The sequence below is a fragment of the Xenopus tropicalis genome, chromosome 9 (assembly GCF_000004195.4).
Source record: "Xenopus tropicalis strain Nigerian chromosome 9, UCB_Xtro_10.0, whole genome shotgun sequence".
Lineage (NCBI taxonomy): Eukaryota > Metazoa > Chordata > Amphibia > Anura > Pipidae > Xenopus > Xenopus tropicalis.
This window is the reverse complement of record NC_030685.2, coordinates 57752876-57771876: the sequence shown is the minus strand read 5'-3', so window position 1 is coordinate 57771876 and position 19001 is coordinate 57752876. Positions and strand designations below refer to the sequence as shown.

General features: G+C 38.3%; 1 protein-coding gene across 1 annotated transcript in view; it reads right to left on the bottom strand.

Annotated features, from left to right (window-relative positions):
• The window catches only part of spag16 (sperm associated antigen 16), a 459738-nt gene extending 441608 nt beyond the window's left edge, over positions 1-18130 (bottom strand). The window contains exons 1-3 of the mRNA XM_031892910.1: positions 17955-18130; positions 9191-9237; positions 5546-5641 (exon numbers count right to left, since the gene is read on the bottom strand). Of these exons, the coding sequence (XP_031748770.1) occupies positions 5546-5641; positions 9191-9237; positions 17955-17988 (177 nt within the window). The 5' untranslated portion in view covers positions 17989-18130. The remainder of the gene's footprint in view (positions 1-5545; positions 5642-9190; positions 9238-17954) is intronic.
• Between the last annotated feature and the right edge of the window lie 871 nt (positions 18131-19001).

Below are 19001 nucleotides of genomic sequence, written 5' to 3'. Positions count from 1 at the left end.
AAATAAAAAGTTGCCATTAAGCATGTTAAAAAACTGTTAGCTTTTTCTGAGTTGGCCACCCTTTACTCCAGTGAATGTCTGGATAACTGAAATCACCTATAACAACAACTTGACCTAGTTGTAAAGCTTCTTCCATTTGTAATAGTAGCTGGGCTTCATGCTCTTCACTTTTAGCAGGCAGATTAAAGTGTACACAATGATAATTTTTTTTGGTAACCTTAAAACTAGCTAAAACTCCACACACTCCCAAGAGCCATACTTGGTAGTTTCTTAGTGCATGGCATACATGGAACAGATCATGGATGTAGTTGCACTTAGATATGCAAAATTTCAAATATAAATGTAATAAATGATTGAAAGGAACAAATGATAAAGCTAAACTTGCCTCAGGGGTAGGTATACAGAAAGATTTTCATGAATAACATATCAGATATAGCCCCAATTAATGGACAAAAGAAAAAGAACTTTCTAATTACTTAATTCACACACTTTCTATGAATTAATTTCATAAAAAAGTTATTAATTTTTTGGGGGGAGTTTATTTATTGAGGATTAGGATTATATTAGGATTAATTAAGATTATAAATATGAATTAACTGTAACTGCGTAATATTTATGAATTGGTAGGCTAGCCAGGCACTTTATAAGTATATTAGTGTGTTATTTAAAAAAAGCCATTGTTATATTAACCATAGCCATGATTAAAGCAAAGTGAACACATTTAGATTATCCAGCAGATGGCAATGTATTCAATTCCAATTGCTGTTCCATCTGATAGCGCCAGCTGACTGATATGGAGGAAGAAGGCATACCCCTTTTAAAAAAAACCAGACAGCAGTGCTTGTTCGCTCAAAGTATGAAGGCTGAGAGCATCACTGCTCTATTGAGGGGTACAGCCAGGCTTTACCAATCAGGGTGCCCTTCCTAACATGCAAAGAGAGTAAACACCTAAGCATTCTGTGCACTAATTCCTTTCATTCCAGTTTAACAAACTAAAACAAAAACTGACCCTACTGTGTGAGGGAATGTGATAGGGACCTTAGACTGTAAACTTTACTGGGGGCAGGGACTGATGTGAATTATGGTGAAATAACACATATTCATAATATTTGAAAAGAAGCTTGCACTGGGTTTTTTTTTTTGACAAAAAAGTCAATTTGTCTAAAAAAATCAATCCCAGGCATTCTAGTGCAGAAACACAAAATACAATTTATTATAGGGTTTATATTTTGTTTCTCTCCTTCATTTTTGCTCAGACATCTATTTCTGTTGCATTGCTGTGTCAGCAACTGTGTATCCTTTTTACCTTTAAAACTTTCCACTGCCGAAGTGCCCTTGAAACCAGAGTATCTGCTTTTGAGTAAATGCACCAATTGAGAATGTGTTTGGATGCATCACCATGCACGATTTATAATCTCATAAAACACTCAGCGGCAAGAATTAAACTGGCTGCCTGCCCCAGATAAGTCTGTTGGAGTTTTAACATACCATGCCACGAAAGGGAAAAATGGAGAACATAGTCCCTACCCATAGGGAGGGTGAAGCTTTAGATCATCGAGCACGGGCAACACTTGCCCTTTAGCATGATAAATATAATAATAACTGAAACAGTTTGCAGTTAGTTTTCACCTACTATAGTTTGTGTTTTTTGGATTCATTGTTTTGTACTGAAGCTTTGCAGTTCATATGTGCTAAATAAGTAAATAAAATTCAGGTATGGGACCTGTTATCCAGAATACTCGGGTCCTGGGGTTTTCTGAATAAGGCATCTTTGTGTAATTTTAATCTCCATACCTTAAATCTGCTACATATAATTTACACATTAAATAAACCAAATAGGATTGTTTTGAATTAGGATTAATTATATCTTATTTAGGATCAAGTACAAGGTACTGTTTATAACAGAGCAAGAGGAAATAATTTTTAAAAATGTGAATTATATGATTAAAATAGAGCCTATGGGAGATGGCATTCGGAGCTTTCTGGATAACTGGTTTCCAGGTAATGGACCCCATACCTGTAGTAATAAAAAAAAATCTAGCCTTACAATTAGTTAACACTACTGTGATGTAGGGCTGGTCGTTGTGAAGCCAGTGTAGCCGGTGACACTACTGAACCACGCCTGTACAGTGGCATCAGCATCATTTCTCCTTACCATCAGGCCAGGACTAGTTCATTGGTGATGACAGCACAGAGCTGGAGGGCACAAAAAAACTTTAAAGGCCTATTGATGTCAATGACAGTGCAAGTTTGTTAGGTCATCTTGCTAGTATTAGGTCCTGCTTCTACCTGCTTTTAGAGATGTAGCGAACTGTTCGCCGGCGAACTAATTCGCGCAAACATCGGGTGTTCGCAAGTTCACAAACTTTTAGCGATGTTCGCAATTTTGGGTTCACCTTAGCTGGAGCCAAATTTTGACCTCTCACCCCAGAGCCAGCAGATACATGGCAGCCAATCAGGCAGCTCTCCCTGCTGGACCACCCCCCCCCCGGACTACTCCCTTCCATATATAAACCGAAGCCCAGCAGCCATTTTACATTGTGTCTGTGTGTGCTTGATGAGTTAGCATAGGGAGAGAGCTGTGCAGGGGTTTGAGGGACAGTTTAGGTAGCTTTGCTGACTAGTAATCTACTTTCTACTGCTCTGTATGTAGCTGCTGTGGGCAGCTGTCCTGCTGATCTCATCTGCTGTAACCCAATAGTCCTTGTAAGGACTGCTTTTATTTTCTGATTACTGTTACTCTTCTTTTCATTGTGTACTGCAGCTCCGTCTGTGTGTGTTGGAGACAGGTGTGCTGCTCATAGTAGTGCACCAGCACCAACCACACATTCAAATAATTTTTTAATTTGTGTTTTTTTACTTTGCTACTGTAATTTATAGAGCCGAGTGCTATTAGTCTAGCTGTGTTGGGGACTGGTGTGCTGCTCCTAGTAGTTCACCACCAGCACCAACCAGAGATCCCTTTTTTTTTTATTATTATTATTATTTTTTTTTTATCTTACTGTTCTTTAACGTGTCCAGTGCTGTTTGCTGAGTGACGTTTTTCCACCAGCAATAATATATTCCGTATCCACTACTGTATACGTTGCTATTGCAGGCCTTGTTGCCCAGTGTCTTCTTTAACCAAGTGCCACCTAGCTGTGTGTGCTTTTTCACATTCCGTCTAAAAATAACAATAATAATTCCGTGTCCAGAAACATCACCTGAGTGACGTTTTTCCACCAGCAATAATATATTCCATATCCACTACTGTATACGTTGCCATTGCAGGCCTTGTTGCCCAGTGTCTTCTTCAACCAAGTGCCACCGCTGTGTGTGCACGTGCACACAAGCACGGTGACTGCTAAACACACCACTACAGAAATATTCCCACCGACAGGACGAACGTCCTGGAGGTGACAAGCAACTAGTAAAAACTATTATTTGCTCACTTGACGGTATCATTAAAGCTTTTTGCGTTTTGTCTTTGCGTGTGAACCGGCTGTAACCTTTACACGACTTGATTGGTATGTAGACGCCAGACATTTTAAAGCAGTTTATTACACAAGTTTAGAAATGTAGTGTGATTTCTGCCCTTTACAGCACAAAACGCAACGTATTTTTCAGAGAAATTTTTGCCCTTGATCCCCCTCCGGCATGCCACTGTCCAGGTCGTGGCACCCTTTAAACAACTTTAAAATCAGTTTTCTGGCCAGAAATAGCTTTTCTAGGTTTTAAAGTTCGCCTTCTCATTGAAGTCTATGGGGTTCGCAAAGTTCACACTTTTTGGCAGAAGTTCGCGAACGGGTTCGCAAACTTTTTTTGTGAGGTTTGCTACATCTCTACCTGCTTTATCCTTGTTCGTAATCTTCTGGTAAAGGCCTGTTTCTATTACTGCTTGTATACTGCCTGTCATCACAATATACGTGAACTTGGACTCCTGTCAAATCCTTGAATTCCTTGCTGTAGACTTCAGCCTACAATTGCCTGCTATTTTACCTTACATGTGTCATTACCTACCTTTCAGCATTGTCTAGCCTGCCAGTTTATTATTGTCCCTTTTCTATGAATACATTTTCATTTATGGTTTAGTGTTCCTCTCCTTTCTGATTAGCATCATTTACTCAAGTCTTCATTTTTCACAAGTCTAAGGATTTTTGTTTTTGAAGGCTGCTTTACATATTGCTTACCAGGTTTGGTTGCAGTTTATAGAAGTCAATATTATGCAAAGCAGCACATCCAATTTCCCTGTAGATAACCTGCTGTTATAAAAGGATAGCTGAATTATATTGAGATGACATGCTACCAAATAAAAGGAAGTAGATTTATGTTCGCCTTCATTTCAGTAAAAAAAAAAACAAAAAAAAAACTTTTCAGTGGAGTCAACAGAAAGCCATGTAACTTTCTTTTAGTTCTCTAACTCAGTATAAATAACTGATTCTAATTTTTGTTAATAAAAGCTGACTGTCATTTCTCTTTATAAGGTAATAATAGCTTTCGAGCTTCTTGATTGAATGTCCATTAAGTGGTTTTTAAGCAGAACTTCAAAGAATATAAAGTAGCAAACATTGCAGCTGCTTGATTGTGTTATTAAGATATGATTAACATGCCAGAAATTCAATCCGCATTGTTACAGTTCTGTAATAAAAAGAGGGGTGTTAACGATTACTCACTATTTTGTACATTTTGGAACCAGCTGTTAGAGTGAACATGGCTGTTACCTAACCTATTATTTCTAAGAGCTTTCACTTCCTTTCTAATAAAACTGCTATTTCCAGAAGGCAAACATCCGCTTGTAATTTTTTTATTAAATATCATAAGAATGATGATAAAGATTGTATGACCTTGTCAGGTCACATTTTTAAAATTAATGCAACACCTTAAACACAATGTTTTCGGTTGTCACACATACTCCTGGTAATTTCCCGTGTAAGGTTTTTATAAAGGAGAATGAAGTCATTCTAAAGAGGTACTAAGAACATCTTAGAATAAGATGGAAAGGGGAAGGTCTGGAGAGATAGGAACAGGACAGACTGGGGTAGGATGGAGTAGGTGGAGGACAGGCTGGAATATAGAAAGAATATAGCAAGGCCAGGCATGCCCAGCTTGCTTACTTGAACAAGGCAGGATTCTCAAGGAAAGAAAAGGATTCACAGACATGGCAAGAAAGAAGCAGCAAGAATTTTTAGGGACATGCCACAATATTTATGCCACAAAGGAAAGCTAAGGACTCAGCTCCAATCCTATGGCCAGAAAGCAATAAGAGAATATATAGATAGGACTGCGACTCCATGGATCTAATTGGATTCTCCAGGAGCCCCTGTCTGTCACTCTAGGTTTAAGAAAGACAGTCACAAATCGGAAGATCCCTGGTTCATATTCCTGACACCAAAGGCATATCCCAAGTCATCACATACGTCACACAGACCGTATCTAAATGTATAGCAAGGGCAGTATTTTCTTAATAATAATTTACATTAATGATTTAGAATTTAAATATTCTAGAATGTTACTATTCTTTTGCTTCTTGAAAAATGATCATGTTTGATATATGCCCAGTACTCACCAAACTGTCTACTGCCTGATCTTGAATAGTCTGCACAGTCCTCACAAGGTCCTCATCTCCTTCAGGAAGACTGAAATCATCATCATCCGGTGGAATCTATGCACAGAAAGTAAACATGAGCTGATGTTTACCAATGACAAATTTCCAGCCATTATATGGTCATGGAACCTGGGTAACCTGGGTAACTATCATATCCTTATTTTACAATAGGGGGTTCATTATCCCCTATACATTTTTTGGTTTGTTTGTGCTTGCAGGATTTAATTCTACAAAATAAACAAGACAAATAATCTTTGATGTTGGTGGTATTGGTAAGATATCAAAGCCAGTTTAAACAAGCTAACAGAAGTCACAAAATATGGAGGAATATTACTGCACTCCTCCAGTTACTGCCTTGTTTTGTCTGCAGCATAGCCAGTGGCACAGGGTTATGGAAAGGATTTGCCTCGAGCAGCAAAATGGTTGGCAACTAGTTTAGTATGTGATATAGCAGTTAATACTGTTGTTTTTTTTTTCTGTTGTAACTTGTAAATGTGGAACCTTTGATAAATGGAAGACCTCTCATGTTCAATCAGCTGGAAAAACTTTACAATGTTTCTGCATGGAACAAAATGTCATTAAAGACAGTATTTCCTTAAATTCTAATAAGCAAGAACATTGCCAAACAAATATTAATGAATATTATAAAATGCTCTTTCGCTTAGCAACTACATATACGTCATATATACCTTTCCTGCAGTCTTTAAATTGCCTATATTTTACTTACGCTGCCAAAAACAAATGTAAATGTAAAGCAATCATGAGGTTAAATCACGTCCTGCTGAGTAAGTATGTTCATTTTTCTAAAGCCATGACTGTGAATGTTAATCAAAAATACAGACGCTTGAGTGAAAATAATAATTTGTGCAGAATAATTGAAACGACCTGACCAGACACAGCGAGGCTGTACCAGCACAGAAACTGTAAAACAGGATGACGTTTATTCATTTTAGGCTTTCTAGCTGCAAAAAGGGGGTGCCATTATTGTTAATAATTGTTAGCAGAGCATCGGTTTACAGTTTCACTGTATAAAGTTACATAAAATGCACTTCTAAGACATACTAACTTGTATACAAAGGATAGGGAGAATAACATACAGTACAATAATCTGCATATTTCTAATGATACATTGCATGCAACTAAGTAATGAAATGTTCATCTTACGGAATTAAATTAGCTGAATGCTAAACAAAGATTTAATTACAATCTGGGCGAAACCAGTAATTAACAAAAGGTTTTTTTTTATTTTGGTTTAGGTCTGTACCAGATTCTTTATTTGGCAAGAAATGTCTTTTGCCACTAAGCTACAATATACTAGCTACAAGTGTTCAAATCGCCCACAATAATGGGGTTCTTAGAGCTCTTATTTTACATATTTTTATGGCACAAAGAATGGCATCAAATCCAGGCAAATGTAAATCAGGGAAATCTGATACTGTACCTGAATGTTAAATTACTTTATTAAGACCAGTTTTCTTTGGAAACATAATTGGGGTCATTTACAATGCACCAGGCAGACTGCAAAGTGCCTAAAAGGCCACAATTGGGCATTTTTTGCACTTTGCCTGTTGCATTTTGTAAGCAGCTGTATGACTCTTCATTTAGTAGCATGCACATGGACAGGAGCAGAGGACAAGGCAGGATAGGTGGCACTAGAGGGGAAGACTATGTGCATTCTAGACCCATTCATAATGAATACAGCACTGCCAAACACAGGCGCTGTACAGGTGCAGATCCTTATACGACCTGCACTATTCTCCCTGACTTGGGTCACTAATGACAATTCTAAACAACTTTGAAGTATACATTATTTGTAAATGTAATTGGTATGGAATACAGTATCTGTGTCCACCTTGCTACTGCCTCCATGGCATGCCCTGGTTACATGTATCAATAAAACAATGTAGCTGCAGCAACTTTTCACTCAGCCTTGACTTCAATTTCCACAATTTCTTGCTTTCTTTTGCAAATGTCCTTTATCACTGCTCTGTTAATCAGAGAATATGCAAGGGAATTGCGGGAATTACACTTTCCTTGTTATGTTTATTCTGTATTTTTATTCTTGTTACCTGTTCACTCCACAAAAATCAGTTCCTTTGTAGTAATTACTAAGGCAATAGACTAAACTTGACTTGAATGAGTGGATAGCTGACTAGTTCTAGGAAGTTTCTATAATTCATGGTGGAAGGGCAAGCAGTACAGCAAGAAGCAGACAGATACTACATTTAATAGCAGTATCAAATTGACTTGTAAATGACTTCAAATACAGTTACAAATTACTTTAAAATAACTGAACCTTCTTTTAAATTGCTTTCCATTACACCTTTCTTAAAATAAATAATATATATTTTCCAGTACTCCCCTGCAGTTTTTGCTAAATGTGTTGAAGCACATTTTCCGAGACTACCCATTTGTTTAAGGGATTCCCTCTCACCATAAACCCAAAACAGAGCTACTGCATGCAGAAAATAACTGCCTAGCCGTAATGGCATTTTATACAGTGTTTCCTGTAACCTTTTATATGATCTAGTTACACATGATGGAAAACAAACATCACAGTACAAAGGGCCTTAGATTTCACATCTCTTCTCAGAAAAGACCCATTGCTTCTCTCCGTGGTGCTGAAACGTACAAACCAGATTACAAGTGCCACACCAACAACCTGCTGCTCTTTGACTGTCTCCAGAGAGGCTTATGGGGCTCTCCATCTGCTCACTGACAAAAACATAGTTTGAAATTTAATTTATTAACACATTTACAATTTTATGATGCTTCTCTGCACCTGGAGAAAATAGAAATGGCCCTGCAATAATTCAATGAATTACATTATATTTCTGGGTAACACAATCCAGCCTGCTACTTGCTGCTGTAATCAAAAAATCTTTATTTCCCCCATATCAGAACAGAAAGAGGGCAACCATATCACAAATAAATTCAAAAATAGAGGAAATGATATAAGACATTTTTAATAATCTGTATATCAGTCTGTATTTCTTGGTCTCTGTAGCATGCTAAATATTGCCTTGGAAACAGTAAGGGTCATTTACTTTACTCTGGGTACAAGTACCCCTTAGGCCACCGGGGTAAGCTTTGCTCTGCTCTTTGTGCCAGACAGAAAATCTGGTGTAAGAAGCAGAGTGTAGTGTCAAGTGGCTCTGATGCAGACAGGACCCCAATGCAGGCTGCACTTCCTTCCACTCCACAGCAGGGGGGGCAAGTCGGACACCTATGTGCCTCCTTCTACCTGTTGGATCGAAGGCTTCCTAATGCATACAGAGCTTATTCAAATTTCCATGCTGCAAGTCTCTGCACTTTGAAAAAGAAGCAAAGAAGACTACAACAATATAAGTAAGGCACCACACTGTGCAAAGAATTGGCCAACTGCAGCCTTATTGCATGGTGCACAATGAAGGAATTGTGGTAAATGACCCCAAGTGGTTCACTAGTTGGCACCAATGAGAGTAGTTAAGAGTTCTCACATGGCACTGTATTTTTATGGCAACATATGTCTGGTTTTCAGTGCAGTTAATAATAAGCAATACCTTTCTTTTAGATTATCAGTACAATCATCCCCCCCAGCATATTTAAAGGAGAAAAAAAAATTACCTCTTCATACTGGTAACCATCCTCTGATCCTTCAGTTATGGTAACTTCTGTGCTGGGTGTCAAGGTCATAATGTTAAAAAGTCATGTATGATGCTGGGTACATACAGTAAAAGCACATTCATGGCGAGGTGAAACTGTATGAAACAAGATGTCTCAGCACTGGAAGTACTGTACACTCAAATATTTTATTTCTTATTTGCAATCTTTAATTTCATTCTGATTACAGCTCTTAATTTATATGAATATATCTAACAGGAAATGCACCTAATAAGATATGCATATTAAAGGTTAAGCCATGGCATTTTGTTACAGTTGCAACTTGCTGAGAGTAAATGGAGAGTTTTAAAGAAGGATCTAATAGCTTTTATATTTGCTCACTTTATGAGCAAATTTTTGAACAAACATCTAAATGCTGTGGTGCCCCCACTGCTTGAAACTATTTTTGCATAATGACAGAAAATGTAACAGCAACTTTCTCATATACATTAATTAAAATGTTGAAAGAAGTGTTTATTAGTAATGTGCGGGTCCCATGTCTGACTAAAATATATAGCCGCGCTAGACCCACCCATCATACCCACATTTGCAAGTCAGCTGATTAAAAGACCTGGAGGAGAGCTAACTCTTGTTTTAGGGAGAGTCTGGCTCTGACTCCTAAATCAGGATTCAGTTCCCCTCCAGGCCTTTCAAGAAGTTTAAATCAGTTGGCTTGCCAAATTGTTTAAGGGGTCAGAACTAAGACTGCAAAGAATATGAACAGCCAGACAGATACTGTTTTCCATTGCAATTACATTTACAATTAACTTTAAAACAACAGAAAATTTGTAATTATTCTATGTTGGAAAGTTGTTTTACAAAGTTGATTTACATTTTCTTTCATCCTGCAAAACACAGTTTTGGGGTGGAACACTCCTTTAAGGCATCAATTGGTAATACAATTATATATTTGAACACGGTTAAACACCAGGAAAAACAGGTATGAACCGAAAGTTCAAGTTTTGTTATAAATGTTACATTTATATGTTGATTCTATAACACCCCATTACTTGCAAGATACAAATATAAGATAAAACACTACTACAAATTTTGTAATAGATATGTTTTGACAACTTGAAAATAAAAACAAAATTTTAAAAAAAAAACACAGTTAAACATTCTGCCTCTACCTGTTTCCAGTTCCTACTTCTGCAAGGGGCACTCATTGCTTTTGTCCATGGAACATGCATAGGATCCACCAAGAGGCATTAACGCAAGCAAACTTGGCATCCTATGTCACCCATAGGGGAGATGGTGGTGTGTGTGCTGCACCTATTATTTTAAAAGGAGGCCAAACATAGAACACAGGTAAAGGCAGTCGAGGGTCATTTATCAACAGCAGGCAAATTTGCCCACAGGTAGTAACCCATGGCAATTGATCAAATTCTTCCATTTATTATTCAATCTGCAGTTTGTTTAAAAAGCCAGTCACTGACAGGTTGCTATGGGTTACTGCCCAGGGGAAAATTTGCCCAGTGTTGATAAATGAGCCACAGTGTATTTGTGGGGGGTAGATAAGGGTATGTTTACTTAAATGATCTTACAGCATCCATAAGACATCATTTTTTGGTTTTAGAAAGTTAAAGAGGTAATTTACTATGATTCCCGAAGCAAGTACTAGAGTCATTAGGGGTGCAAATGCAGTCCCCTTAGTGCTAATTTAAAAACGTACAAGCGTCCAGGGTCTAGCTACGCTCTGCACCTTCTGCCAGATTGGAAATATGATGCCAGAGGTCAAGCAAAAAACTGGGGGGTGTAAGGCAGCCCTGTCCTTACCACTTACTATAGAGTTGCAAGTGGCAAATGACCTCTGACAGTATAAACATTTACCTACTTACAGAAAAAGATTCCAGTTTACTTTTGCATTAAAAACTAAATGTTACAAAGGTAGAATCAGGCACAACTGTTGATCCCTCGACATGAATAAAAAAAAGCAAAAAAAGCAAACAACTCAATAATAACACAAACCGACTACAACATGCCAAACTCTGTAATTTCTTCATTCTCAGTTTAATAATCTCCATGCTGAGATGGTACCATTTAAATGCTCGTAAGTGGGCAACAAACAGCACTGGCAGACTATAACTGCTAAATGAGCTAACATTGTGCAGCACCTGTGCTATAGACGATGCAGATGGCAAAATTGTTGGTTATCACTAGGATGCAGTAAATAGAGTAATAACATTCTCCAATGTCTAACTTTGGAGTTTTTCAAAGAAATTACTCTATAATCAGAATTCATTTTGTAATTACAAGTGTTGCATAGGAAAATGCCTTGCAGTAGGTTTATGATGGCAGTGTGTATTGCTCTGTATCCTCAAGCGTTCCCGGCATTGTAGTGTCTATTGATGCTTGCATAACTTCCCCTGTAAGACTGAAAAGCTATTGTGAGCATTGCTTACAATTGCTCCCTTGCTGAGCCAAATCATAAGGAATTACATGAAAGCCGTTCGCAAAGTATCTCTGCCCCTTTGTCCAACTCGCACACCAACTCCCCTAAGATTTAAATGCAATACAGCTAATGGTACAACTGGCTAGATGTTCAGCTACAAGCCAGGTAAAAATCCATAGGAAATATTTCATTTGTTCCTCTATAGTCAGCAGAGAACAGAACATTTCAGCCCCACTGCTGGTAAAAAAATTATACTAGCTACAAACAATTCTAGTCTGTAAAGAAATGGGCTTCAATTATACTTGTTTTATATGGAAAGAAAAGCACAGACACAAGATGTACAGATAACCATGTAGGTGGTAGTAAGATGTACTTATTATTATTATTATTCTTAATATAGCTCTAACTTATTCAGCATTTCATTACAGGGTTTATACGTCATTGAAGTCCCTGTCCCAGTGGAGCTTGCAGTCTAAGGTCCCTATCACATTTCTTATCACTATGGTCAATTTTATTAGGTGTTAATACAGACTCCTTTCAGATTCCTGGCTACATAAGGCATGCAAAAATACAGCTTAATAGAGATATGCATTGAAAATAGGTGTCAGATAACTATATATCTGGCATAGTGTGCTTTTGGTGGGCCAAGAAGAAAAAATTGCCCCAAGGCTACCCTTCATCAAACAGTTTCCCAGCTGAAGTTTGTGTCATTCTATGAATATCCAAGAATAACAGTGACATTGTATTACTATGCTACCAGCTGCAGCAGCTAAGGCCATAGATCAATGCTGCATTCTGCTGGGGTATGAATAAGGTGTGAGCAGGTAATGGCGGATCTCCTAAGAAAAAAAACTGATATAGTAATTATATAGCCTTTAAGTCATAATTGGCAGATTCAATTCAATGTGAAACATGAAACATGTTTTATCACATGGAAACATATGATTCAATTAGAGTAGAAAAAACTTTTTTCCTAATTCAGTTCCAGTCTTTTCCTATAGACTTCAATAGAGTTTTCACATGATAAACCATAAAATACATTTTTCTGAATTGAATTGCATCCCGAACGAAATCTCATCCATCAGTTTTCACGTGATAAACCTCTGTCATAGATTCAAATTGGGCAAATATTTCTTATACACAAGACAATCTAATTAGACTACATCAAGCACTGAAGAAGGCACGTATGGCACCCAGCAAATACCAGTGCCCAATACCCTACGAACCTTATATCAAAGAGCTCTCTTTGCTCAGAAAGATCATGTTAAACAATAGTCCTGGTGCCATTCCATCTGTTCATATCTAGGGCTATACTGGGCCCAAGAGAAAAACATTTTTATGTGAACTGTTGATTAGCTATTATTTAGCTCACTGAAAGGCACATAGCCTCAGACTTTACTTTTATTCCCAGCATTAAATAAACTGCAGCAGAGACCCCCTGCCTGTTAGCAGTCAGCATGGTTTAAGGTATTTATTCATTGGTAGCTCATTTATTTTACCAAAAATAATCAGTCATTCATTCGTTCATTGCAGCACCTGCCAAGTTACAGTTACAGCTGATCGATATATTTGTTCTCTCCTTTACGCCCCCGAACCATGTTTTTTCCTATGGTTGTTTACTGAAATGTATAACACTTGCAAAACTGATGTTACTTCTTCAACAGCATCCTTCCTGTACTTTCTCCTCCGTGCTTCTAACACAGAATTTTCTGCTTTATTCTGTTTCACAAAACACTGCTCTCCTCTATGCAAAAAAGCTTCCCGAAAGTGCTACCATTTGTGCCCCTTAGCTCTGCAAAGCAGGAATTACAAACTTACAGACGCAACACTGATGTGAAAGGTTTTTTTCTTTAAAGGACAAAGAAAACATGTTAATCGCTGGAAGATGCCAATTTGTTAGCCACTCCCTAGTTATTACAGTTACAAACTTTACATGCCAGACCACCTTCATTGTAAAATGCACCAACCCAGGCTACTGTTTTGTTAAGCCCCACACAGCCAACTTGTTTTATGTCCCTGGGATCCTTTGTGCTGCCCTGTAAGTATGCACTGTACAGTAAAATTGGAACTTAGAGAGTAATATCCCAACTCTTATGTAGTTGTGTAATATTAGGAACAACATTAGTTACACTTCTTATCACCTATAGCAGGGATCCCTGAGCCACTTTTAAATGGAAAAAGTGTTGGGGAGTAACACAAGAATGAAAAAGGTTCCTGGGGGTGCAATCAAGAGCCATAATTGGCTACTTAATAGCCCTTATGTGGACTGGCAGCCTACAGAAGGCTCTATTTTGGCATTATACTTTTTTTTTTATGCAACCAAAACTTGTCTCCTTACCAGAAATTCAAAAATAAGCACCTGCTTTGAGGCCTCTTGGAGAAATATTCAAGGGGTTGGTGAGCAACATGTTGCTCACGAGCCACTGGTTGGGGATCACTGACCTATAGCAACTAAACACCTACATATGAGGGTATATCTACTATGCATGTGCACCACCCAGAGCAGCTGCAAGGGATCCCTGGACAAGAATCGAGGAAGCTGTGTGGGACTAAACACTATTCAATTGTTCCTGAATTAAAGCACATGAAAAGTCTAAATATTAGGCACCCACTAGTTACAGCCCAAAGAAAAAAACAAGAAAACTATTTGACTGGGGAGGAGGGGGCTAACATTTTTTGTACTATATAGCAATATTATGATACAATCATGTTGATCTGAGACTCTGGGGTGGAGCTAACATTTTGGCACTCCCTAGTGAAAGACTTTACATATCCTTTACAACTTCCAGCTGCTCTGTTTCCAACCAGAATGTTATACAGGGAATTGTCAGGTAAAAGAAAGAGGGCTGGTCTAAAGTTATTCTGTTTAGGAAAGACGTGAGAAAAGTTACCTGAGGTTTCTAATGATTTTCCTAACCAGAAGAACATCAGCCCAGTCCTCTCTCATTTACCAACTTCCACGACGGGATCACACTCAGAAACAAACCAGCAGGTGGCGATGCTGTAACAAAATGTATTCAAATTAATAGTACACATTCCCCTTAATACCTTTGAATGGTTAAAAAAATAATGACTGTAAATTGCAAAAGTGCTTAAAATAGCACTCTCAGAATTTTTACACTCACTTGAAATCTTAAAGGTTTACTTATCCTTTAAAGTGGACATGTATCTTCCATAGAAGGTTACTCCACCGCTAGGTTGCTGGACTAAAACTTCCAGCATTCTCTACCATGTTATCATAGCGTATTTATGGTTATTGTTATACAGCTCCCACCATGCTTCAACCCACTGTAATATGCCGGAAAATGTTAGGAGTTGTACTCCCAACATTAGGGAACATTAGCGAAGAGCAAAAAAAGCTTCAAAGGTTTATGTTCCCTTAATAGCAATACTGCTATATCCCCCTTCTCTTGTAAAGTCCTGTGTAACAATTTATGCTGTCATGTAACAATTTTTTAAGACCATCTGAAAAGAACTAAGTTAGCCATTCTTATATGTGACTTCAGTGTAATATCATCATGTTAGATAAGAACTGACAGAGCTAGAAAGCCATAGACATATGTAGGTCATTAGTATATACAGTTAAAAACAGTAACAACCACTATGTTAAAAGTTTGCTCAAACTAGCCATACGCAGACAGATTAGTTTTGGGCGATTATTACCATATTAACAGACTGAACAATGCATAACAGGTCGCGGGGCTGTTTTGACTGATCCTCCTGCAAATGCTCTGTATATGTCACCTTTACAAGTTATAGGCTGTTTGCTTCATGTCTTGAGCTGCAGTTCACAAATAGCTTAAAAACTGGATATAAGAGAGCAAATCAAATTTTCTAATTTAAACCAAACCAAAAACTATGACCATTATAGTTTAGCACTGCCAGGCCTGGACTGGCAATCTGGATTCTGGCAAATGCCAGAGGGGCTGCTGTAAGATGCCATAGACAGTCACTATTAATTGGGCTGGTGGGGGGGGGGGGGTGACTGTTTGGGCCTCTGGACCTGATCACTGCCATCTACTGGACTCGCTTTCTTCCTAAGTGACTAACAAAAGGGAATGGAATTTATCTGCCCCTAGTATACAGTATATTTTTTGCATACTCTGCCTTTAGTTGCAAAGTAACTACACAAATTGCATTGCCAGATGAGCTGCAGTTTCAAAGTGCCAAAAAATGTTGATTTAATATTCAAGTGCTGTCTGCTTAGTAAATCTATGTGCAGTACATCTTTGTAAGCATCCCACATTTATCAGCCTGACACAGTTTGTTCAATATTTTCATGGTGGACAGTCAACTAGCCAATATTCACATCATTATTAAACACTTTAAATATATATTAAATTGTTCCAATTATCAGTGCATTTTAAAAGCCTTTCAAATTACAGATAAATTTAATCAGATGTAGAAAAGCCTAAAAAATTAAAAAATGTCCCTCATTAGTATTATTGCTGTTAGCTGTGAGTGTAATGCAGCAATACTATCATAATGGTGTGCATCATCATTCTGTCAACTGCATAATCTACTTCCAATAGTTATAGTTAGGGATATTTACAGCTGGCATATGTCAGCAATAATTCAGAGCAAAAATTCAGATTCAGATTCAGCTCTTTTAGTGCAGAGCACCCCCCTTTACCAGCTCCAAAAGAACTGTGAGGCATTGGTTAGGAATTCAAAGGGCGGTACTTAGTGACAAATCGGCCCTGTGTTCCAGGCACCCACATTATAGAACACTTAATTCAGCTCCCTATTTTTAGTACAGGTATGGAATCGCTTATCCAGAAACCCAATATCCAAAAAGCTCTGAATTACAGAAAGGCCATCTCCCATTGGCTAATTATTTCCTTTTTTCTTTAATAATAAAACAGTACTTTGTACTTGATTCCAGATCCATTCTGTATAATAGATCCCATGCATGTACAGTATGGGATCTGTTATCCAGAAAGTTCTGAATTACAGAAAGGTCATCTCGCATAGACTAAACAATCCCCATAACTGGAAAACCCCAGGTCCCAAGCATTCTGGATAACAGGTCCTATACCTGTATTACTTAATATAGACCCTGTATTCACCCTCACAGTAGCAACAGGTGGAAATTGCAGTGGTCGAGCTGATATTCAGAGCTCACACTTCTCCCCCCAGTGTTCTGGGAACACTGACCTAAACACAGTCATGCATAGTGAGAACAAAATAAAGGATTACTACGTAAAGTTATGTTTACACATAAATCAGGTTACTGTACATCAGTGAATTAAACTGGCAAAAGGGCCAGTGGCATTGGATAAACCTAGCAAAACTTTGCTGTTAAGGGAGAAGTTCACCTTTAAACTAAATTTTAGTATGATGTAGACATTGTTATTCTGAGACAATTTGCAACTGGCCTTCATTTTTTATGTATTTATAGTTATTTAGCTTTTTGTTCAGCAACTCTCCAGCTTGGTATTTTAGCAGCTAAATGGTTGCTACTGCCTCATTTCCCCTAGCAACAAGGCAGTGGTTTTAATGAGAGACAGGAATATGAATAGCAGAGGGCCTAAGTATTATGTTATTGAATAAAAAGTAATAGCTTTTTGGCTGCCAGGAACAGAGACCTCCAACTAAGAGCTAGACGAGGCAGAAGAATAAGTAAAATAAAGTGAAAAACTAGTGGTTAGCAATAGGACGGTCTATAACCACCACTTTAAAATGGCTAAAGTCTAACTCACAGCAGCCATTTTTCTTTTATAGAGAAAAGATTTGGGGAATTTACAAAAGTAGCATTAAGATGAAATTAGCATTCAATTCGAGTAAAATACTTGTTCATTACAAAAAATCATTGAATATCCAATTTACAATTGTCTCAGTGCCACTATTTTTTACACCGTTGTTGAGGTATATTTAAGTATGCCCATTTCACCGCTTTAACCTTTCAGACCTATTTGATTAATAAACGGTACTGTATCTGGAATGTGTGACAATTTACTTTCAATTTGTACAAAACCATACATTCAGGAAATAGAATAAGATGTTTGTGAATCTAATGTTCTTTTAACAACAAATAAATTCCATAAACTCTATTTTGGTATCCCCACCTCCCATGGGAGTACAACCAGAGAAGGCTGCAAAGCCTACCATAGAGATAATAATACAGGTGAGAGATTCAATAGGAACAGCCCAACTATGAAGGGTGTATACAATGCCATTTCTATGGGCGCATCCATTCTCTGCAGCTGAAAGAGTCCAACAACAAGTTTTGAATTCCCAAATTATTAACTCTTCTAATCCCACACACAAACAAAACCTGCTTGCCCGCTCAGGCGCCCACTCTCCCCAATATTAGCCATATTCAGAATAGGATACGTTCCAGGTAGTAGGTGTCCTTCTCTCCCTCCATGGCTGCAGGTGCTAGCGCTGCGAATCTCAGAGTCACTCAGTTGCCAAGCAACCGCGGCAGGGCCAGGAACTCTCGCGAGAAACAGCGCTTCTTCTTGCGGGAGTTGCGGTTCCTGAGCTTGCCGGTAGCTATGGCAACGGCGCATGCGCTCACTGTTCCACAGAAGGCGAAAGTGTGGGACTCTAGTTTCTATAGCGATTAAATAAAGTGGCTAACCTTTAACCCGCTGGAGGACTGTAAATGTTGATCTAGATTGGCTTGTTATAGTTCTTGCTGCATGCGATTCTTATACATATATTTCCATTGTTGTTGGGTTGGTAAAGCGATAAATGATTGTGCATATTATTATTCAGTCCTGCAAATTATTGCTGAGTTGTTTATTCTCCTAAAGTAAATTCAAATACGTTTTGCTAATACGTTTTAAATTAAGATGGCCATACATACATATGTATGTACATTACCGGCTAAGTAATATGGATCAGGCAGTAATATGGTGGCAATACAGTACATACATTATACCTAAACTAAGTGCAAAATACAAAAAAGGATGTCACTCACGATTCAGTAGGTGCAAGAAACCTGTAGTAATCTGTATCCTTCTCACTCATTGCTCCAATAAACCTTCATGGAGGCAGTTTCTTGCACCTACTGAATCGTAAGTGACTTCCTTTTTTGTATTTTGCACTTAATATGTCTATATGTCACCCCAAAGGCAAAGTCCCTTGGGGGTGCCAAAATGTTAGGCACCCCCAAGTGACTTTAATCGCTTACCATGTACCCCGGGCTGCTGCCCCTGTTAGGAGAAACCAGCCCGGGGTAGCTGGAGCAAGCGCGTTCCTCCTTAGTTTTGCCGTGACCCCACGACCGGCGCATGTGCAGTAGAGTGAAAAGCCGTCTTCTCTGTTAAAGTTCCACTATTCACTCTACTGCGCATGTGCATGCGAGCGAAGACGGAAGGAGGAAGAGCTGCGCTACAGGTACCCCGGGCTGGTGCTGTTCTCTCCGAACAGGGG